Source organism: Psammomys obesus, unplaced genomic scaffold, assembly GCF_907164565.1.
Source record: "Psammomys obesus unplaced genomic scaffold, mPsaObe1.curated_primary_1811, whole genome shotgun sequence".
Taxonomy (NCBI): Eukaryota; Metazoa; Chordata; class Mammalia; order Rodentia; family Muridae; genus Psammomys; species Psammomys obesus.
The window spans coordinates 2,472,566-2,496,554 of NW_026590905.1; the positions used below are offsets into that span (position 1 = coordinate 2,472,566).

Below are 23,989 nucleotides of genomic sequence, written 5' to 3' on the forward strand. Positions count from 1 at the left end.
TCTATCCATGGACTTTTGACCAGGTGTATTAGGCACAAACCCTATCCTGCTGAGCAGGCCTCAAATCCAATCAGAAACTAGTTGGCTACCAGCTTAACAGTCGTGCCACTATTGTAGCAGTGGGTTTACCTTTTCTAGCAGGCTGGCATTGTAGCATGCAAGGTCCAGCACTGGGTAAGACCATTGATGTCTTTCATCCCCTAGAAGCCTGGATAACACCTTCTAGCACTATGAATGCTAGCCAGTAGGGAGAAAATTTCCCTGTCAGTTTACAATTAACTTCTCTATTCCTGCAACCAAAGTGTTTGGTGTCTTTAGCAGTAAGATCTTACCATCAAATTATGGTTGGGCAACCAAGCAAGCTTGGCATTTCAAATGCATTATCTCATTCAGGTCTTTATCACAACCCCAGAATTAGTCATTTTATGAATAAAGAAATCAAGGCTGAGAAAGAAAGACTGTTGGACTTGCCAAACTTTTACATCAAGGAAGTACTAAAATTCATATATTTCTACATTAAAATTTAGTACATATAAAGTAATAGACTTCACTGCGAAATCTTCATCTACCTCTGTTTCTTACTCATATTTATTCTCCCTTTGTCTTCCATCCCATTCATCCTTATTGATTTTCTTCTATCTACTCTGACCCCCAACCCCAATGGCAGTGGCTCATACTTGTAATCTTAGCACTTAGGAGGCTGTGGCAGGAAAACTGCTGTTACGTTTAAGGTTAGCCTGGTCTACATAGTGATTTCCAGGCCATCCTGAGCTAGAGTGGGACTCTGCACACAAAAAAAGGGCCTGATGACATGGTATAGCAGGTAAAGGCACTTGCTGGTAAGTCAGATATCTGACCTGAGTTTGATCCCTGAGACCCATGTGGTACAGGAAGAAAACTAATTTCTGCAAGTTGTTATCTGATCTCTACATGCATTGTGACATATACATACACAATAATATGTGTGCATATGCACACTGAAATCTAGATTTGACATAAAATGTCTTAGGTCTCTATCCCGACCTATTATCTTGTTCTCTCCCTCTTTCCTCCCTTCTCTCTATTAGTCCCATCCTTCTGTCATGTCCTATGTCTATCTACTTATATTTTAATCTAAAGTCCACATGAGAGAAAATGTGCTACTGTCTTCCTGAGGCTGATTTATTTCACCTAACATAATGATCTCCAGTTCTATTTATCTTCCTTCAAATGACATTTCTTTCTTTATGGCAAAAAACGGAGAAAGAAAAAAACCTGAATTGTGCATTTGTACCCTATTTTCTTTATCGGTATATCTGTTGATGGACATCCAGAAGGTTGCATATCTGCATAATTGTGAACTGTGCTGCTATACACATAGATGTACAGGTGTGTTTATGGTATGCTAACAGGGTTCTTTGGTTATATACTCTAGACACATAGTAATTCTACTTTTAGTCTTCTGAGGATCCTGCAGGCCGTCACTTCCATAGTGACTGCACTGGTTAATACTTGCAGCAATATTTTCTCTTAGAATTCATATTCGAAGCCATATCTGTATAGAGATCACCTATTAGACAAAGGCTAAATTCCTCATACCTGCTCAGTCTCCTCCTGAGAATTACCTTCACGGTCATGCCCCAAGCATCTATCTGTGCATACTGTTCTCTTCACAGAGAATGGATGAGAGACTGGCATGCAAATCTCTCTCTCTCTTTCACACACACATCACACCTTATACCAAATACTTCTAGATAACCATGCATCCCCTGAGATCATAACAATATTTTGACTTTAAAGATAGGGCCTTGGTCTAACAATTCCAAGCCTTCCAACATTTCAGAGAACAGTTGTGTCAATATTATATATAGTCATTTAAAGAAAACTAGGCTCAGTTCTGAATGGCTGTGAGTTCTCTGATCAATCAAGAAACGTGCAGCAGACTGAATCATAGATATTTAATAGAGTGGCCTCATTTACTACATACAAGATCCTTTAAAGAACATAGGTGCCTGGATGACACTAATAGTTGACTGTTTTGGCAGGCTTTGTTTCCTCGATCTCAGAAGACAGCCAGCGGTAAGTGCGGTGCCGCCGTAACACCTCAATGGACTTGAGTTCCAGCGGTGTGGGCTGAATGCCAAGATCTTCCAGGCCCGGCAGGTCAGACGCCATCACATCTGAGATATGCATCTGTGAACAGAGGGTCACAGAGAATGCTGAAAACAGAGTGCCACTCCTAAAACATCCACATCCCCAAGCTGGCCCGAGGCTCCTCACTAAGGCAAACGCCTTCAGAAGACTCATGGCACGCTTTGATTTTGGGACTCATAAAAGCAGAACAGTGCGGCTCATCAAAGACCCGAGGCTACGGGAGCGTAGCACCCAGGATCACGGGCCAGTGACCCTGGAAGAGCAGCTCCACAGGCACATGTATGCATCGCTGGACCTAGTGCAGGGAGGCAGAAGCTATCCCTCCATCCAGAGATTCAGACAAGAGCTAAGGCAGGAGGAGTCACCCCTGGAGCCCATTTTCTTATGGTGGGTCTCTGGGCTCTAGCTCTCTACTTCATTTTAATTTTTTGTCCTGGTTTGGTTTGGGATTTATTTTGACAGTGTCTCACACTGAAAGCCCTAGGAGCCCATTATGTAACCCAGGCTAACCTCAAGCTTGTAGAACTGCTTATGTCTCAGCCTCCCACGTGCTGGGACTGCAGGTTATGACACCAGGCCTAGACCCATTAGCCTTTTTTTGCTCCAATTATACTCAACCTGGGTCAAGGAATGCTCACTACAAAGCCAGAAGCCAAACCCACTTTGTTTAGGAAAGAATAATCAAGTCAGCCTCACTCATGAAAAAGCACCAAAGCAGATTCCGCTGTACATGGAACTGCACCAGGTTCCATCCTGTGAACCCCCATGAACAACTCAGAAAAAAAAAACAGGGTGTTTACTGAATGCTCTAGGGTGCTCTGCAAACCAAACCTAAAGGCTTCCTGCCTATTTGATTCACACTTTCTCAGTCGCCAAGGTGAGAGCAAGTGCCAGACAACGGGGTTCATGGGCACAGGAAGGACACCAGGGAAATGTCTCTGTTTTTAGGCAGTCTGTCAGAGAAAGGCAGAAAACTGCTGACTGTTATCCAAAATAACCAGGACTGTTATCAATTCCCTGCTATGCTTCAGCTCATAGAGGACAGTTTGGCTGCATCCCATCAATAGAAAGAAAATTCACAGAACTTAGGCCGAGATGCTGTCATGTATTTATTTTATTTGGTACCTTCCCAGCAAGACGTGGCATGCAGGAAGCAAGCAGTCAATGAATCAGACAAGCACAGCAGACTTGAGAAGAGCTGGGGCTTTGAAGCTCAGCATTCTGCAGGCAGACAAGAATGGCAGCAAGAAGCTCACTGAGAGAGGAAAAAGGGCTGTTGCCTGGGTTACAATAGGCAGAGGAGAGACAGTTATACACTCTGCCCTCAATGCACAGCAAACTTCCAATATTGCTAGAAGTATGTTTCTGATGGGAACAGGCAGGAATTAGGAGTGGCCCAACTTGGCATCTACTGAGGGTTGCTGAGGTCTAGCCCTTTACCATCTAACATCTAGCCATTAGTCAAGGATAATTCAGATTTCAATTTCAGTGAACTAAAGCAGAGCTCATATCTGATGGCTGCAGTCATGGGAGCCATATGTCAAGCCCTCTACATCACACATGGCTACTGGCAATGTGATGGTACAGCCACTTTGAGCACTGAAGGAAGTCTCATAGGGCAATGTTGGCTTAGGTATCAAAACTGGAGGGGATCACTATATATTTTACATTAACAACACAGAAAGGGCTGTCACTGAGAATCTGAGGACAGAACACAAGTTTGCGACAGCAGAGCACAGTGGTGGCACAGGTCTATGGTATGGAACTTAGGAGGCTGAGAAAAGAAGATCAGCACAAGGTCAAAGTCAGCTTGGGCTGTATAATGAACACAAGGCAAGCTGAGACACACAGCAGACTCCATCTCAAAGCAACAAAACACCTGGTAAGATTTAATCAACAAAATAACAGCTTGCAGTTCTATTTACAAGATGTTACTATGTCTGCATAGCTCAACATGAAACTCCCATTCAAGGTGGGAGAGAAAACTGCAGCCTGGCCTCCATCAGCAGCAGCTGGCAACTGGGATGAGCATAATCTACAAACAGAAATTAAAATGTCTGAGGCTGTGACCCCCCCACATCAGAACAGACAGCAATCAGGAGGGGAGGAAAACAGAAAGAGAGCATCCAGTACAGCCCAATTGGAGAAGAAAAAGCGAGAGAATTTTGCTTGGGGCAGACACAGGTGTTGCAAAATACTTGATACCATTGTGAACCCTGAGATTTTACTAGAAAAACATCTTTCTAATTGTGGTGTGGCTCAGTCTTTGACCCTAGAGCTTCCTGTTTTCTGTAAACAAGTGGCTCGGCCCTAGCACACCTTTAATCCAAAAACTTTCTGTAAACAGGATTAAATAAAGTTAACCCTAGGTCAAAAGGCAGAGCAAGCAACAAGATTGACAGGAAGTAAACATGGGGGAAAAAAAACATAGAGAGTGAGAGGAAGTCAAGAGGAGAGATAAAGGTGCACAGGAAGTAGAGACAAAAGACATTGAGTTGAAGGGTATTTAAGACAGTATGGAGGAGAAGAGCTTTTTTTCTTCTGGGACGTGAGCTGAATAGGAAGAGCCTTTTCCTTTTGCAGCATGAGCTAAGCAGGAATGGCATTTTTGGTTTTGGACATCTACTGAGTAGGAAGGTCAGCTGAGTGTTTTTCTGCCTCTCTGACTTAACAGGTTTTCACCCCAGCACCTGGCTTGTAAGTGTGTATTGTTAAAATCAAACATCTGGGATTTTCTCTCTTTATAACAACACACAGGTGCAAGGCATCCTTTCAAAAACAGAGAAATGTGGCCCTTCAACAAATGCTGCTCATAGCAGAAGTGAGATGAGGTCAGAAGCTGACTGTGAGGAGGCTGCCTGGGGTCATGAGTAGCCTTGGAATGAACAGTTTTAGGGAAGAGAAAGATAAAATTTGACTGAAATGGAATAAAGAAAGAATGAGGCAAGAATCTGGTGGGAACAGGTACAGAGAGCTCTTTGGAGGTGAAGGTATGAAGGGAAAGCCAGGCATGGTTGTTGCAAGATATTTGATCACCCTGTGAACCCCGAGATTGTGTTGTTTACTGGAAAAACCTGTTTCTAGTTGTGGTCTGGCGCAGAGCCTAGCACCACTTTTAATCAAAGAGTTCTCTGTTTGAATGTTGTAAACAGGATTAAATCAAGTCAATCATAGGTCAAGAAGTGGAGCAAGCAACCAGTTGACAGGGAGTAAACATAGGAAGTTGGGAGAGGAGATAGGCAGTAGGAAGTACAGAGGAGGAATATTCAGTTTGAGGGGTTTTTTTGAGATGAGTAGGGAAGGAGCTTTCCTTCTGGGTTGCTGGCTGAGGAGGAAGGTCAGCTGGGTGCTTTCTCTGCCTCTCTGAGCTAGCAGGCTTTCCCACAAGTATTGGCTCCCTAGTTTTTATTGGTAAAATCAAACACTTGAGATTTTGCTAAAAACAACACATACTCGTACACACCTGTACTCCTAGCACTTAAAAGTAGAGGCAGACAGATCAGGAATCCAAGGTCATCTCCACCTACATAGTGAGTTCTATGGCCAGCCTGGCCTAGAGACCCTGTCTTAAAATAACAACAAAACCCAAAATGGTTGTAAGGGGACACAATAAATAGCAAAATGGCCAGATGGACCTGGGAAGAAGAGTTTAGCCTTCAGTAAGGGTTAGGTTGCCTATTATGCATATTTGAATGATCTTATAGAAAGGGGAAAATACACTATCAGAGAGAAGATGATTAAACAGTATTAGAAGGAATACATGTCAGCCAAAAGCAGAAGAGCTAGACTTGGCCAGGAGGAATATTCCACACACAGGAGTCCTGTAACTATCCAAGCAGCCCAGCCAAACAAAACTGACTTATCCACCTTTGCAGTGCTCTGCCTGGTGAGAGGTTTGGTACGTGCAAACTTACCCGCTCCACTTTGTCTCTCGTTGTCCAAGGCTCAAATGGACTCATTTCAAAGAATCTGGCAATCCACCTGGAATGGAGACATATATGGCACATGTGAAAAACATCTGTGCTGGGTTTTAGCCTATGGAGCCCAGGAAAAGGGGGGCTGCTGCACGCAAGAACTCACTTGTTCTTGTCATTGTTGTTCTGAAAAAATAACCAACTTCCTGGCTCTACTACCTGTTGTGAAGATCTATCTAATCTTTCCCCTCTCCCTTTCTCCCTCCTTCCCTTCTTCCCTCCCTTTTGTGCACTTTTAAATCAGGGCCTCATGTACCCCAGGTTGGCCTCAAAGTCACTATGTGACTGACAATGACCTTGAACTCCTAGTCCTTCTGCCTTTGCCTCCCAAGTGCTAGCATGTGCCACCATACCTGTCAAAATCTTACAGCTTTTGGGGCAGGGGAAAGTGCTGAGAACCAAAGTCATGGTCTCACATGTGCTAGGCAAGTTCTCTACCACTGAGCAGCAATGGTCCATCCCTCTATCTACAGGTCTCTAAAGACTTGAAAGGACATTCTCATTGCTAAAGTAAATCCCTGACAAAGGAAGTTTTAAGAACTTGGAATTTCTTTAGCAGCATATAAAATCCTGATGATAGCCGGGCCCTCCTACGAGTAGCCCCTGTGCTCTGGGTCCACACTAACATCCTGTCTGGATTATGGCACATCCTCAGTGGGCCATGCCACCTGTATCAGCCAACCCTGAATTTACAATCATCTTCATGTGCAACATGAAAGTACCTCCCTGCTACCTGGTTTATAGTCTCCATTGTACTAAAGTTGCTGTCCCACCTAACTCCATGGCCCTTTGGCTTTGACATCGGCTTTTTTCATTAGCATGCCAATAAACAGATATTTAATGGAGCGGCCTTTTGTGCACCAGGCATGGCACTGAGGCAGAGGAGCATGAGAAGTAGCTCAGAAACGTCAGGCTCTTAAGTAGACTTGGGTTACACACATGTGCCTTGTCTCGTATGCACTTGCCAGCCTTCACCTACACGTGGTGTGCAGGCACGTACATCTCCAAACACTGGCCATAGCAGCGTTGTGCCTCACCTGCATCTGGCTACCCCTATACTCCATTCCTCTCTGAATGGAGTAAGTTTCTACTCCCCTAATGACCATCAGCTTGGGACAGTTTCTGTTTAGATATATTTCCAAAGCACTTGGGTGCAAAGAATGGAAACTCTGATCCAGCCTGAACTGGTTTTAGGTGCACACAATGTAAGGCAAAATTGAGTCCTCAAGTAAACTTTTAAGGAGAGCGTATTGCTATCTTACATATATGTAAAACTGGGCAGGCATGTGACTACACATAGACACAGAGAAAAATCATTCTATGACCTAATCTGTCAATCAAAATAAAGAACTTACTTAGCCAGTCCCCTTAGCAACCCAATTCCTCCTCTCTTGAGCCTTATGAAAGGAATCCCCAAACAATAATTGGTATCCCCAAGTATCTTCCCCGAAGTGGCTGGCTGTCAATATCAACAGCATACCCCTCTTTAATCAGTACAACTGCTTTGTTTAGAATAGTTTTGCTGTTGCAAAGTGAGTCGTTATTTTCACCTCTTCGGATAAGAGGCCAGGAAGCACCGACCCTGATTACTCTGTAACAGTTCCAGATACTGGATAGAGGGGCATGAACAAAAGGGTAGCATTCTCCTCTTCAGACATGCATGTTTGTATCTCCCCTTCCTAGCATGTAAGGGGCTCAGGGTCTCATCCAGCACCACAAATAAATAAACAAACAAAATGGAAAAAGGCAAGATGCAGCGACACACACTTAGGACTTCAGAACTCAAAGAAGAGGCAGAGAAGCAGAGAAGCAGAGAAGCAGAGAAGCAGAGGCAGAGGCAGAGAAGCAGAGGCAGAGAAGCAGAGAAGCAGAGAGGCAGAGAGGCAGAGAGGCAGAGGCAGAGGCAGAGAAGCAGAGGCAGACAGGCAGGCAGACAGAAAGGCAGAGGCAGAGAGAGGCAGACAGGCAGAGGCAGAGAGACAGTGAGGCAGAGACAGGAAGATTGTTCCATATGCAAAGCCAGCCCAGTATACACAACAAGTTTGTAGCATATGGAGCAAGTTGCAGGCCAGTCGGGGCTACTCAAGGAGTAAAACAAACAAAACTCCTTTTTCTCTCAACCTCTCCTGAAAATCCTCGACTCAACAGATTCTCATCTTCTGCAAGTGCTTAGGTTGGGCAGTGTTCTACCTTTGGGGGCCTGCTCCTCTGCAACCTCTGTCCATTCTATACCTTTCTCCTGTGTAGAGTCACAAGTGCTAAATGAGTGAAGAAAAGCCTCTGAAGGAAAACGGTCTCAATAAACAACTTCCACCATCCTGTGCTGCAGTTTTGGTTGTTTAAGGTTCTTCTTTCTTGTTGTTTTTGATTTTGGTGCTGGGGATTGAAGGTGCGGTCTTGTGAGTGCTAAGCATGCACAACCACTGAGCTACACCCCTACAGCCACAAGCTATAGAAGAAGTGTTCGCTTAGGTGCCTAGATCACTACCTGAGAAATGGAAGGCATCAAAAAATATTGTTGAGTAAATAAAAAAATGGACTGCCATGTTTACTTATAAGTCTGACTCTGGCACACTAGAGGTGAAAATCTTCCTGCCTAGACAATTATAGTGTGTTCTGATGTGTCCAGGATGGACGCACATAATCAGCAGAAGAATGAATGCATGTGTTGCCATGCTGAGGACTGACTGAGTCTAGAAACTTGCACTTGCCAGGCAAGGGTTTTGCCTCTGAGGTACCAGCCCCAGTAGATAGAAAATTTTAGTCCCCAAAGCAATGAAGTGAACCAAGAAAGAAAGAAACTAAAGACTCAGGGCCAGGTCTAGGTCAGCCTCCTCCTCCCCAACTCCCCCAAAGCCGGCCTTAACAACAGAAGGGAACCTCAGCCCCTAGAGCTGGAAAGAGCTGGAAAGAAACAAAAGGAGAGCTGACTGTTCCCTCACACCAGCTCTCAAGCAAGACACTTCTCCAAAATTAAATCCCAGGGTCTTTACTGCTGCTTATTTGTTCAAGATGCTAGGAACCAAACTCAGAGCCTCCCATTGCACAAACGTTCTGTCTCTAAAATAGATCCCAGCCCAAGCCTAGGGTTTTCAATTGGAGAATCTGAAGAATCACCTAACAAACACAAGGTCATCCTTACTTGTTAGTGCCACCTACAGTTCGTTCTTGGCATCACAGCATCACAAGTTAGCCTCAATAGATGTGGGGAGACTGGCCTTCTGTAAAGGAAGTACGTCCTGCTACCCTAGGATGGGATTAGGAACAGCATCTTAAGTTAGCCTCTTGGGTACATGCGAACAGCACCGTACTTACCTATAGACAAATGCTGGCAAGGGGTAGGGGATGTAGGTCCTATGGGCCATGCCATAAATGTACTGCACCAGATGAAAGAGGAGGTACCGATTTGGCCTGAAAACCAAAACACACAGTTCTTTACATAATTTTCCCCTACAATTTTTTTCAAGCAATGTTTTTCTTAAGAAAAAGGAAACATGCTGTCACAAATAGATAAGGAAAGAAAATCTACCTATTAACCTTACGCCAAAGACAACCTATTCTACATACACGTCTCATCCTCTCACAGGTGTCTTATGATGTACCCTGTTCATTTATCTTTTTGTTCCCTTTGAGAAGGGCTCTCTCGCTATGTAGCCCTGGCTGGCCTCAAAATCACAGTAATCTTTTTGCCTCAACCTCAGTCACCACCACTCCTAGCTTAATCAACATTTCTTTAATAATATACAAGATTAATTTTTCTTCATGTGTTTTTGGTCATTTACATAGCTTTCACTCCTCTGATAGTTTCTGTCCCTTACAATGACAAAAACAACTCCACCATCTGAATTCTTACCCTTTCACTTAGGCAGCCTCTATGTATCTGGAACAAGGCTTTAATAATTAACCATCACTTACATTTCAACACCTACCTACACATTTTCCTAATGCCATTTATCTCAGAAATATCCATAACTGAGAGAACATAATGATCTTTCACTACAAATCTTATTATTTCAACATTTTAAAGACAAACAAACAACAAAAACCCCACCATGCAAATGGAAATACTGGTATCAGCTAGAGGAAATATCACACAAAACCCTCAAATAGCCCCTAAATTCCTAAAGGATTTTCAAGAATGTCTGGTTTGTCCAACACAGGCAACACTAGACCATGGCCAAGCTACCCAAGTGCAAGGTGCCTCCTCAAGAGGCTGTATAGCAACACATTCCAGTAAATGTGGACGGACCAAGCAAAGAGCCTTGCTCAGAGAAAGGGCCACAGAAGCCTACATCCTTCCCAGGCTGCATTTCATGGTTCAGCATTAAGAATCACCATCAACAGACATCCTCAGCAAAGCCTGTCTCTGAGACCCCCTCAACTATGCTTGTCAGCAAATCCCTACACTGCTTAAGGTAACCTGCCTTCCCTAGAGAAGAACTAGAAAGAGAGAAGGTGTCTGAGCTAACTGGCCTCACCTCCAGTGTTGCTTTTCCAACATTCATACTACCTTCTTCTCTGACGTTTCTGTTTTTAATATAACGTGTACAAGTGTTTTGCAGGCATGTATATCTGCACACCACATGCATGCGTGGTCCCACAGAGGCCAAAAGAAGGTACTGGATCCCCTGGGACTGGAGTTTCAGGTTGTGAGCCCCCATGTAGATGCTGGGAATCAGGTTCTCTGGAAGAAAGTACTCTTAATTACTGAGCATCTCTCCAGTCCCAGTCTTTTCATTTTTAAACGGTATCATTTGAAATACAAAAATGTCCAATTCTGATAAGTCAAACTTAATTCTTTTCCTTTTATGGATTGTGCTTCTGATGATATAGCTAAAAGTATCTTGCTATACCCAACATCTAGAATTGTTCTATTCCAAATATTTATACTTTAAAGTTTACATTTGTTTTCTTTTCTTCACAGAGGATGAAGTAAAAGTCCAAGTGTCTACTTTTCATAGTATCATTTGTTGAAAAGACTACTATCACTCAAGAGCCATGGCACATTTGTCAATAGTCAGTAAATTGGCCATAAATATGATCTGGAAGCTGGGCATTGGGAGGGGAATTATAATCCCAGCAAAGGAGAAGATTTTGAGTATCATACTATCCTTGATTTCACAATGAGTCCTAGAGCAGCCTGAGCTACTAGGTGGCGAGACGCTATCACAGACAAAGGTTTGGTTCTGAACCACTGGTTCTGGTTAACTGATCTATTAATTCAGCAAAAATTGTCTTGACAATTACAGCTTTAGAATAAGTTTTATAATTGGGAAGGTCAAGAGTTTAGGCTATTCCCACTTTATATTGTCTTTCTATTACCATTTAAATTTTGGAGTTTGACACTTTCTCCAAAAGGCTGGTGGAATTTTGACAAGATTCAATCTATTGACCAATTTAAGGACAACTGCCATTTTAGCAATGTTGACATTTCCAATTCATGATTTGGGAAGTCTTATCATTTACTCCTTACTTTCCTTTCACAGTGGTTTTAGGATACATGTCTTATTAAATTTACCTAAGTATTCTATTTTTTATGGTACTGTGAACATGATTTTCTCTGGTGTGTGTACACAGGTGTGGGTGGATACACTTGTGTGAGTGCACCCACAGCACACGTGTGGAGGCCACGCCCTCCTTTATTACTCTAGACCTTGCTTTTTGAGGCAGAGTCTCTCACTGCACCTGGAGCTCACTGACTGAGCTAGGCTGGCTGGCTAACGAGCCCCAGAAATGCTGCTGACTCCATCTCCCCAGAGCTGGGGTCACAGGCCTGTGACTCATTTACTTTTTCACTTGTGTGCCTGGAGTCCAAACTCAGGTCCTGCTACTTCCTGGCAGGCACTTAATGGACTGAGCCATTTCCCAGCCTGTAATATTCCTTAATTCTATTTGCTTACTCGCTAGTATATAAAAACCAATTTTTTATATTGATCTACTCTGTGTCTTTACTGAGCTTGTTTATTAAATCTCAATTTTGTGTATTTGTGTAAGTGTGTGTGTGTGTGTGTGTGTGTGTGTGTGTGTATCCGAGTATGTAAAGCAATACAATTAATTCTACCAGAAACCTGGGAGAAGCTGAAGAGATGGCTCAGTGTTTGCTGCACAAGCATGAGGACCCAAAATTAGATCCCCAGAACCCACATTAAAAAAAAAAAAAAAAAAAAAAAAAAACTGGAGCTGGACCCAGTGGAGCATGCCTATAATCCCAGCACTTGGGGAGGCAGAAGCAGTGGATTTCTGTGAGTTAAAGGCCAGCCTGGTCTACAAAGTGAGTTCAGGACAGCCAACGTTACACAGGGAAACCAAAACCAAAACAAAAACAAACCTGGGCACAGCAGATCATGTCTGTGATCTCAGGAAGATAGAGACAGGCAGATCTCTGAAGCCCAGATAGTCTAAAAAAAAGGCACATCTCAATGCAGACACATTTTCCTACCATGATTTTTGTTTTGTTTTTAAAGGCAGGGTCTTACTTAGTACATCCTCGGGGTAGACTTAAATTCTCTATGTAATTCAGGTTAGCGTTAAACTTGTGGTGACCCCCCTTGCCTTAGCCTCCCAAGGGCTCGGGTTATAGGTGAGAGTCAACATGCCTGGGTTCCTTGAATATTTTATCAAAAAGTTGAATCTGCAGACAGGAACCACAGACTAAACGCCCACTGACTACTTTTGCAGTGTCTAGGGCAGTGGCTCTCAGACTGCTAACAGAATTGTGCAGATTCGGGCAGGTCCTACGTTTCCTCAGTGGGTGAAGGTGAGCATCAGATGCCCCGACTCTGTGAGTGACCTGATCAGATGGTGTCATAAACTGTCACCATCATTCCATGAAAGCCAACTCTAGGCACTTACCCGGTGAAGGCAAAGATTTTTCCTCTGGTGTCTGGATCTTTAACCGCTTTAACTATCCCTTTGGAAACATCCGCAACCTATACAAATCATAGGACATTTTCAGACAATTGTTGACCTAAGACATCAGACCTGGAGATCAGGCCCATAACCTCAGATACCTGGGAAGATGAAGCCAAGAGAATCAAGCCAAAGACCTGGCTGGGCTGCATACTGAGTTCAAGGCTAGCTTGGACAACTCAATACAACTTGTCTCAATTTCTTTAAAGCAGGTTGGGAATGTAGCCCAGTGGTAGTGTTTACCTCACATTCATGCTGTCCTGGGTTCAATCCCAGGATATAACCACAAACAAACAAGTGTTTAAAAGAGATGGAAAGGTAGAAAGAGAAAGGGAGGAAGGAAAGCATGTGCCTATCACAAGCAAAAGCAACATAACCGAAACAGCAGCATCTCTCTCAGAACCTGAAGGAACCTCTCCTTACTCAGTCATTCAGATAATCATACCCAAGACTCATGTGGGCACTGTCCTAGCCAGAGTCTCTAGTCAGCCCCAGGCCTTCTTGACTTTGCCAGGCCACCGTCTCTCCCATGTGATCTCTTACCACTCTTCCCCACTGTCCTAGGCCACCATAATCTAGAGGCTGAACCACACAGAATAGCTGATGTTCTTCCATTCTGACTTTCAAAATAAGTACTATATACAGGTTTAGACCCGAGACCTGAATCCATAATCAGAAATTATTTATAGTTCTAGGAAACATCTGACGACTGCATGGAAAATTTTTAGTTGTCATGGAAGGGGCAAGAGATGGCTGTTTCTGGTTTCTATTGACAGGGTGGCTGTTCAACATCCCACAGTGAGGAATTATCTGGCCCCAAATATCAGTAATGCCACTATTGGGAAAGTGCTAGCTAGCTTTTACGTCAACCTGACACAAGGTAAGGTCATCTGGAAAGAAGGAATCAGAATTGAGAAAAATGTCTCCGTAAGATTGGTCTGCAGGCAAATCTGTAGGGCATGTGAGGGAGCCCAGCACACCCTGGGTGTTGCCACCGCTGGTCAGGTGGTCCTGAGGTGTACATAAAAGCAGGCTAAGGCAAGCCATGGAGAACAAGCTAGTAAGCAGCACCTCTTCATGAACTGCATCAGCTCCTGACTACAGACTCCTGTAGTCTTGAGTTCCTGCATTGCTCCCCTAGGTGATGAACTTTTAAGCTGTAACTTTCTTTTGGGCGTGGTGTTTTGTCACAGCAATAGAAATCCTAACTAAAACAGAAACACTGGTCCAACCCAGCCCACTACTATGGAGCCCAACCTTCTCCTTCACCCTTGTTCCTAGTATGTACCATTCCCTCTAGGTGGAACAAAGCCCCATGCCTAACAACTGACTCAGAACCATCCAAAGCTGGATCTCCTGGCTTCTGATACGATGACATAAAATTCTCTCCTCCTTCTTGCACTTATCACATTGAATAACAACTGTTATTTACCTGGAAAGAACTTGGGGACAAAACTGTATGTCTCACTGGTTATCCTCTCTACATTCCTAGTAACATAGTGTGCTGGCACACTGTACAAATCATAAGACATGTTTAAGCAACTGTTGAGCAAGGACATCAGACCTGGAGAACAGGCCTGCAACCTCAGTTACCTGGAAAGTTCAAGGCTAGCTTGGGCAACTCGGTAAACCTGTCTCAATTAAGCTTTCTTAAGTGGATGGACAACTGTGGACACTTAGGAAACATGCACCTCTTAGGTAAAATGAGGCAACCAGTTGAAGCAAGCTGACAAAGGGAAAAATGAAGTTCATAGGTGAGAATAAAGCAGAAAATTGAACCAAACCTGAATGCAGTGAATACCCTTTCCTAAGCCTTCATGCAGGGTACTTACATATACAGGTTGTTTCACTGTCCTAAAGCCCAAGGAAACGAGAGGCACACCGATAAACCAACGAATATCTGGAAGAAGAAATGAGAACCTGTCCTGAGAATGTTTAAGCCATTTACATAATGAAAATAATGTACCAAATACAGCAGACTCTGAGGGCTCTAGACTGAATAAATAAATAAGAAAAAAAACGGACTGGGTTGTGATGGCTCAAAAATAAACAGACAGACAGACATTAAGGGACTGGGTTGTCATGGCTCATAGATAGATAGACAGGCAGAAAGACAGACAGACAGATAGATAAATAGACAGACAGATAAAAAGGGACTGGGTTGTGATGGTTCATAAATAAATAAACTTAAAAACCTAGCAAACAAACAATCAAAGAGCAGGGTGGGTAGTGACGGTGCACACCTTTAATCCCAGCACTCAGGAAGCAGAGACAGTAACACTGCATTCCAGGCCAGACAGCGGCCTCCCCTTCCTACCACCATGCCTTCCCCAAAATGGACTATAGTCCCAGAAAGTATCAGCCCAAGTAAACCCCTCCTCCCTAAGGTGCTCAGTCACCAGCAGGTATTCAGTGATGAGAACAGTGGCAGGCACAGACTCTTCCTGTGCACACCTTTCCTGTGCCCTCAATGCTCATCTGGCCTACCCCACTGCCAGCTTCAACGCTGCCTCCACATCCTCAGGAATTGTGTCAGTATTCTACCTCTCCAAACATGGATCTGTCTTAGTCTGTTCAGGCTGTCACAGCAAAATACCACAAACTCGATGGCTTAAACACTCAAATTATATTTTCTCCAAGATCTGGAGGCTGGAAAGTCCAAAACCAAGTGTCAGCAGGTCCCTGGCGAAGTTCTCTTTCTGGCTTGTGGGTGGCCATCGTCTTACTGCATCCTCATGTACCCTACCTCAGTGTGTGCACACAGAGACTTTCTCTCCTTGTAAGGTCATCAACCCCATCAATTAGTTCCTAATCCTTACAATATCATACAGCCACAATGACCTCCAAACCCCTTTGTCCATAAAGAGTTACATCAAGAATTAATATAAATAACTAGCAGAAAACAAATCTTACATATGGTATGCCATGATTTTAAAAACAAAGTGGAAATTAATGCATAAATCTAGATAGTACAATTTTAGATACAAGGAAGCAACAACTGTACACAAAGGTATGCTATTCAGCTACACAAGAAAACAAGTTTCTCAAAATCAGAGACAAGTCCTAAATGCATATAAGCGAAAGAAGTCAATTTGAAAAGGCTTCATGGTGTGTGACTACAAAGACAAAGTATTTTGAAAATGATACAATTACCAACCCAGTAAAAAGATCAGTAGTTGGCAGGTGTCCAGGATGGGGCCAGAGAATTTGGAGAACTCACGGGATTTGCTAATATCTTGACAAGGTCATAGAGTTACTGAGGTTTAAGCCTCAAGTCTCAGGTCCTGAAGTCCTTCCTCTGGGGTAAGCATGACCACTGCCTCTGGCAGTGGGAAGGAAGTAAAACTACCTCCTTAAATCCACGCCACAACATTTAACTGGGCCCTCATTTCACAGCAGAAAGGGCCATGTTGCTGCTGAAAACAAAACTCCCAAGGAGAAAGGAAAGACAACTGGAAGAGGAAACAGACTCGGTCTGGGAGCTCGGAGAGCACTGCCCACTGGTGCTCTGCTCAAATTGGGCTAAGCCACCCATGGCCCTCTCTTCTGGGAAGAAAGATGCATACTTGCAAAGTAATTGAGGAACCTGTCCTCCCTTCCAAAGATGTCAGAAGGCCGTATGATGGTGGCTTCAGGAAATGCACTTAACACGTCCTTCTCTCCCACTGCCTAAACAACCAAAAATAAAAGCATTTTAATTCCACAGCAAGTGCACAGAGCTTCCCCTCCCTCACAATCAGTGACTGCTTGCACTGACAAGGCCCTATATTCATTAGGTAACCATAACTTCAGAAGATAATGTTGTTCATAAAACTCAATTAACAGACTGTTACACACACACACACAACGTATGTGACAAAACAAACACCCCACATAGGTTATTCCTATTCTTATGCTAGGAAACCTCATAATGAAGGGGAAAACTGAGGATATGGTTTTTCAGCCTTCAGTTTCTTTCTCCTATTTACAGATTCTCTGCTTCGTGTCAGTAAGCTAGCAGCCTGTCAGAGAGGAGTCAGTGTGGTGGCAGTGGCCTCCTGCACTGACTACAGAACCTACCAGTTTAATGCCTGTCCATATATGCCTCTTTCTCTTTATCAACTCCTTCATTCAAGGTAAACGGGGTAGAGCCTCCACCCTTCTCCCTCTTGCCAAGCTAGATAAAACTAGGCCCACCTGCTGCACCACTACCACACTCCAGATCACAGTTTACTCACTTTGCCTCTGCATTCTGTTTCAGCAGCTTCAACACCTGATCTGAAACTACTTTTGATCAGATCACACTGCAGTTCTGTCAGCAGATCTGACACCGCAGTTCTCTTGACTCATCGATGACACAATACCTCTTCCCTCCTGTGATGCTGGCTTCCTGTCTACCGCATAAGTCTACCACTGCTCAGTCCTGGCTAGCTTTGGTATCTGCAAGTACCCCTCCTCCGCCATACTGTAAGGGTTTGCATGCCTCTGCCCCATTCAGAGCTCTATTCTCAGTCAGCCTTCTTACTCCTTAGGCCCTCCATACTTTCTGATTCTTCCAATTAATAGATTCTGTTGACTCTCAACTTCTATCTCCAGCCCAGATCTCTCTTCTGAGCAACAGGGTCATAAACCCTGAGTAACAGGGACACTATTGAAACCCAAGTCCAAAATTCAGCCACTTTGTATTCTCTCAAGTAAAACAGTGCCTCTTAAACTGTGTTGAGTTTGCAATAGCCTAGAGAGAAAAGAATGTGCATAACTGGCAAATTGCCACGTGCTTCTGAGCCCACCAAGAAGCTGCCTCTGAAGCAGAGCCAGCCTCCACCCTACCTGAGACACAAGTACACTGATGTCAAGTTTCTTTCCAAAACCTCTCTCTGTGCCAGGTTGGGTCTTTGATTCTGTAACAGGAGATGCTAATGGTGTTAAAGCATTGTGTCCTTAAGAACAGCTGGAGAATAAACTATTTCCCACAGCGATTACTACTGTTTCTCTCGTGGTACAAAAATGTTCTGCAGTGGGAGAGCAGCTGGAAGCTCATCCATGGAAAATACTCTGTGCTGGCTGGAACTCGAGAGGGTCAGCAAGGCTTCCCCGGCCATTTCTGCTGAAGACCATGAGAGCCCAATCTGATGATGTTCTCTGCGCTGTTTGTCCTTTCAGTGAAAAGCTTCCTTTGCGGGAATGTTCTGCTCCGCCTGGGACTCACGTATGATTAGGAATTCCTGCTGTCCCACGAGGGCTCCCCAGTGTGTTCTGCTGGCTGGCTATAGCCCTGGTTTGATGAAGTTACTATTTTGTTTTCCCCTTTGGGCTATTCCACTCAATCCAGCTGGACTTTGTGAGCACCTGATTTGATTAATACTCTGTCCTCTACCTGCTGCTTCCCACCATCAGCTAATTGCTATTTACTCTTGTTTGCTATATGCCTAATAAACTCACTCATTCAGAAAGCACAGCTCTCACAGATCGTTCTCTAGAAAATACAAAATAAAGTTAATAAAATATTGACACCTTCAAAGAGTCTACTTTAGTGGGTTGAGGTAGACTGGGCATTGGAGTTTGAGAATCTCAGTGACTCTAATGTATAACTGAGGCCAAGAATTACTGGCCTAAGTCCTAGCCCACTCAAGTATTCCCATCTTACCCAACAGCAACACCAGGCACGGGCTTAAAGAGAGGGGCTAGCAAGTTTTGATGTCTCTCTCTCAACACAACATCCCCACCCGCTTCCACAACTATGACATTCAGCTGATTCAGTGCAAAAGCAGCCATGTGTGTTTTCACTCCTATCTTTTTCTTCAATGTACTGTCTGGGTGTGAGAGCTTGGTAAGTGGGAAGCCAGTCCTGCGACTTGGGAGACAGAGCTTACATAAAGAGGAAGTCAGAACTGAGGAAAATCTGAGAAACAAGCTACAGGCTTGACAAATATTGGCACCAATCATGGTGAAGATTCCCTAGTGCTGCTTAGTTATGTGAGCCTATAAATTTCCTTTATGTTTACATCCAATTTTTCTTTCTTTTTTTTTTTTTAATTATGTATATACGTATATGTTTAGAGTCAGGGTTTATGCACATGAATGCAGAACCCAGGGAGATCAGAAGACGGTATCAGTCCCCTTTGGAACTGGAGTTACAGGCAGCAGTAAGCTACCTAATGAAAACTCAGGTCCTCTCCAAGTGCAGTACATTTCACTGCCTGGCAATCTCTCCAGCACCTCACATTCAGTTTTCTGATGCTAGTAATTAAATGCTACTAACTACAGGTACAGTTCACTTCCAATGCCCCACTATACCCTGCTCCACTGGAACATTTTGCTACTCTGCAATGCTTCATGGTACTGGGATCATTTTTCCTGATGGACTAGAAATTTAATGTGGGCTAGGATCAGGTCTGCTTGATAAGCAAATGTATGCTCAGTACCTAGCACAATTTACAACATACAACTGGTGCTTAACAGTTTTCTCAATAAATGCATGCAATGGATCAAAAGCCTGAAATCATTATCAAGAACTCTGCTGTCCTTGTCAGAATGACTCAGGGCAAGCTCATTGTGGCCAAAGACAAATGCTGATGCGTAGACCCAGACACTAGTTAGCCTGGACAAAAACACTTTAGGTCCCAGATGGATTATGAGCCACAGTGGCCAATACCAGATGCCAGTAGAGTTTTCAGGAGGAAAAGATGAACTACATGAAGAGCATTCTCTCTGGCACTATCTACTCCTATCATTCCCAGCCCTTACACTGCCCAGGTTGGAGTGGGACTGGCAGAAACCTGGGATTACAGGTCTGAAAAGGAAAGAGGTTCCTGAAATCACAATTGGTGACAGGAATCGTGCTCTGCATTCCCCGGTGTGTGCTGTGTACCTCTTATCATGTCTCCCCACAACCTTAAGCATTTGGAGGCAGGGAATATTATCTACCCATATTTGAAGCCCTTCAACAGACCACTCAACCAAAATGTCCCAAATGTGTGCAGAGGCTGGAGCCATGGTTCAGGAATAAGGCACTTGCTTGTCAAGGCCAAGGCCATGGACTCAGTTCCCAACTTCAAAAACAAATTAAAGCCACAATACCAGTGTACCTGTTCTGGAAGGGCAATGAAAAACCCTCTGATTTCTCAACACATGGCGGAGAAACACTTCTCACCCCCGACAAGTTCCGAAGGGTTTCCCAGCCCTGTGGAGCACCGGCACTCACCTTGCTTCTCAGGTACCTAGAAGAACTCTTCATATTGGCATTCAGGTGTGAAACATGAATAAATCTCTCAACTCCAGCTTCCTTGGATGCCTGTGCTATTGCATGAGGAATCTTCACAAAAATATCTTCAAAATCAAAGTTTCTGAAAGAAAAAGGTAAGGAAGAGCAGTTAAGAATTGAAGAAGATTCGGGATTTCTATACTACTCTGGTTTACATGACAGTATTAGAATTTATAACAGTTAACCTTTTAAACAATAATGCCTTAACTCTAAGCCAAAAGTAATTTTTCCTAAGGCTTCCAGACCTGCTCATTGCCAATCTACTTAGATAAAAGCTTACTGGAAGTTAGAAAGCCAGCATAGAAAGTACTTTATGTTCTCAAGAAGTCTTGAGAGAGAGGCACTTCAAGAAAACCTGACTATTCTGGCTAGAGTGAATTGGGGAAGTATTGGGGGATGGAAAGGGACTCACTTCTTACTCATAGAACTTTGTTTCCATAAAGTGAAAAAAAAAAAAAAAATCAATCATGGCAGGGCCTGATGGCACAGACCTATATGCTGGCTACTAGAGGAGGATAGGCAGAGAGCTCTCAAGTTCACAGCTATCCTGGGCTACAGAGTGAGCTCAAGACCAACTGGGCAAATGGACAACTTAGTGAGCCCTTAGCTCATAATTAAGAACAATAGGACCTAGGGCTATAGCTCAGTGGCCGAATACATGCCTGACATGGCCCTAAGTTCAGCCCTTAGTATTAGGAAAGAAGAAAGAAGGGAAGAAGGAAGGTGGGGGAGAGGGAGGGAGCTAAGCCACAATTCAATCTCTAAGTTAGCTGAATTCTTCTGCACAAGTCATTGTGTTAGTCCCTACAGGAAACTGAAGTTGAAAAGGATCCTGTAAGTCACCAAAGAATTTCAACTATTTAAGAAAACAGGGGTACTGAAATAAATCTAAGTCGGATATTTAATAAATACTAGAGGTAGAGAATGTGTAAGCAAAGGGCTGTGAAAGTATAAAGCATGATTTCTTTGGGCAAGTGTGGTAGTCCAGCTATAACTCCAGCACTTGCAAGATGGAAACAGGAGAACTGTTAGACTAACGGGGTCGTCCCGGGATACATAAGACCCTCTCTCAAAAGATAATAATAAAAATCTTTAAAAACTAATAATGACAAATCATTCTTTATTGCTAATCCCCATAAAAGCTAAATAACATTCAAATCAGTACACCACCTTTGATTAACAACGCAGAGAGGCAATCCAAAACATTGGTGGACAAGTAAATCCTACATCCTAACTGCACCCCAGACTGACAGTTCCAGCAGAGTCAACACTGGTCACTATCAAATTCATGCCACGAAACACACTGACATGACTCATCATACTGCTAACATCCACTACACATGCTGCCAATGAACCTGGCCACCATTACGGGTGGGCCGGTTGAAAATGACACTATAACCTTAAGCACATAAAAGGTACCTGGTAAACGTCACTGAACCCCAAGACTCAGCAAAAAAGACAGGAGAGACATCGGCTTACTTGGTTTCCCAGTCCCGCCCAATGAGATTGATGACCACGTTGCTGTGCTGCACTGCCTTCCGGATAGAATCTTTGTCTCGCGCATCCCATTCCTACGACAACAGAAGCCAGTCAGACTGAAACATACGGGGCACATCTCAGCACTTACAGCAACTCTCAGGACGGTCATCTGTGATAGTGGAAACACGGCGCCATTTCGCACAAAGTGCACTCATTTTAACAAATGCAGCTGACACCTCAAAACTCCCTCCTCACCCTCCCATTCTTCGGAGACAAGGAGATAAAAGTACATGTCCCCTCCAGGTCTTTCTATCTCCCCCTTCTTTCATAAGATTCCCTGCACTCTGCCCAAAGTTTGGCTATGAGTCCCAGCATCTGCTGTGATACCCTGCTGGGTAGAGTCTTTCAGAGTCCCTCTGTGGTAGGTTCCTGTCCTGTTCCCTGTTTTCTCCCTCTTCCGATGTCTATCCAGTATGCCTTTCTGAACGAGGATTGAGCATCTTACCCAGAGTCCTCCCTCTTGCTTAGCTTCTTTAGGTGTACAGATTTTATTTGCAACTAACCAAAAACATCTGGGCACAGAGGTCTTTTCTGAGACTGATACTCCAACCAAGGACCATTCATGCTCCCTAGGGTTTACACGGTAAAACAAGAGTTGCCAGATCCTAGCAGAATGGAGGATGCAGCCGGTCCACTCTGGGGTAAAACTACTGCTTTATTCCACTGCCTCTTATCAAGGACCTCAGAAACTACATTAACAAACCCAGTGGCCACCACAGAGTCTTACCAGAAAGATAAGCTGGCCCAGGTCACCCATAAGGCGAAGGTGCATGATGTCATATGTATCACATCGATAAGGTATGATCACTTGTGATCCCATTCGTCCTAAAATATGAAGCAAAACAAGGAACAACAACAACATAATATGTATATCTCACACAACAGTGACTTAGAAAAAAATCACATTCCAATATGATAGATGGATTAATTTACAGCTTAATAAAAAGTGTATTAATACTGGCATACTAAGGATGCCATAACTTCTCAGGGTCCTTTATCGTCATAATAATGTCCTATAGAAGAAGCATGGATGTTCTTTCAATGCCAACGCAGATAAAATGTATATAAACATAAGATAGAAGTAACTTGTAACAATATTAAAACAAGCTCAGTCTCAAGTAAGGCAATCCTAGTCCAGGGCCATGGAACAGACTGAAGTTAAAAAACTGACTTACCAAGATGGTTGACAACGTATCGGCCCAGGAACCCTGTTGCTCCAAAAACAGTGGCCACAACTCCACTGACAGACGAGCGGCCACCTTTCCCATGAGGTATGACAGCATGATGAAGCTGGCGATGACGTGGGCCACTGAACACAGAGGTTGCTGCTGCAGTAATGGCCGGACCTTCAGGGAAACACCAGAGCCAGCAAAAGTGGCAAATGTTAGCGTAAAAGCAACTTTAAATAACAGTTTCTTTCCTAGGAACTTGCAACATTATTTTGAGAAAGTACCTTAGGGATTTAAATACCAACAACAGTAAAAACAAATTACTGTAGCACAAAATCCACAGGAAATATATAAAATTAGAAAGCAAATACCATGTCCTATGGGACATATAACATTAAGTCATACTTATCACAAGAACGGATTTATGGGCAGAGTGTTTTAAAGAGGAATAACCAAGACTAGAATCCCATGAGAGGATCCCTTTCCCATAGCTGGGCTGCCTTGCTGGCCTCAGTAAGAGAAATTGCACCTAATCCTGCTGCGATTTTTGATGTACCACTGTGGGTTGGTACCCCTGGGCATCCTCCCCTTCTCTGAGCATAAGAGGATAAAGATGGGGGAGGGGTGTGAGGATGGGTCTGGGAGGAGAGGAAGGAGGGGTTCTGTGATCAGATTGTAAAATTAAAAGGAAAAAAAAAAAAAAGAATCCCATGAGAAACACGTAACATCCACAACCAAGCAGGGGTAGGAATGAGTGAGACTGGAGTGGAGAAATAGCAAAAGACTATTTGGACTTGACTGAAACTTGATGTTACATGAAAAGTTAAGATAATGATGTGGTTGGAGGCAGAAGACTACTGGCATCTCAAAAGGGAAAAAAAAAGCTGGGGAAGTGGCTCAGTTGGTAAAGTGCTTGCTATGAAAGCATAAAGACTGAGTTTGAATTCCTGACACAAAGAAAGGAAAGAAAGAAAAGGAAGGAAGGAAGGAAGGAAGGAAGGAAGGAAGGAAGGAAGGAAGGA

At 43.6% G+C, this 23,989-nt stretch overlaps 1 protein-coding gene across 1 annotated transcript in view; it reads right to left on the minus strand.

The window, feature by feature from the left end:
• Positions 1–1,923: 1,923 nt before the first annotated feature.
• Positions 1,924–23,989, minus strand: part of Ndufa9 (NADH:ubiquinone oxidoreductase subunit A9) — a 24,132-nt gene continuing 2,066 nt past the window's right edge. Inside the window, exons 2-11 of the mRNA XM_055609429.1 lie at positions 22,974–23,144; positions 22,526–22,623; positions 21,739–21,830; positions 20,200–20,341; positions 16,583–16,685; positions 14,849–14,916; positions 12,960–13,036; positions 9,423–9,518; positions 6,048–6,114; positions 1,924–2,172 (exon numbers count right to left, since the gene is read on the minus strand). Coding sequence (XP_055465404.1) covers positions 2,002–2,172; positions 6,048–6,114; positions 9,423–9,518; positions 12,960–13,036; positions 14,849–14,916; positions 16,583–16,685; positions 20,200–20,341; positions 21,739–21,830; positions 22,526–22,623; positions 22,974–23,144 — 1,085 coding nt within the window. The 3' untranslated portion in view covers positions 1,924–2,001. The remainder of the gene's footprint in view (positions 2,173–6,047; positions 6,115–9,422; positions 9,519–12,959; positions 13,037–14,848; positions 14,917–16,582; positions 16,686–20,199; positions 20,342–21,738; positions 21,831–22,525; positions 22,624–22,973; positions 23,145–23,989) is intronic.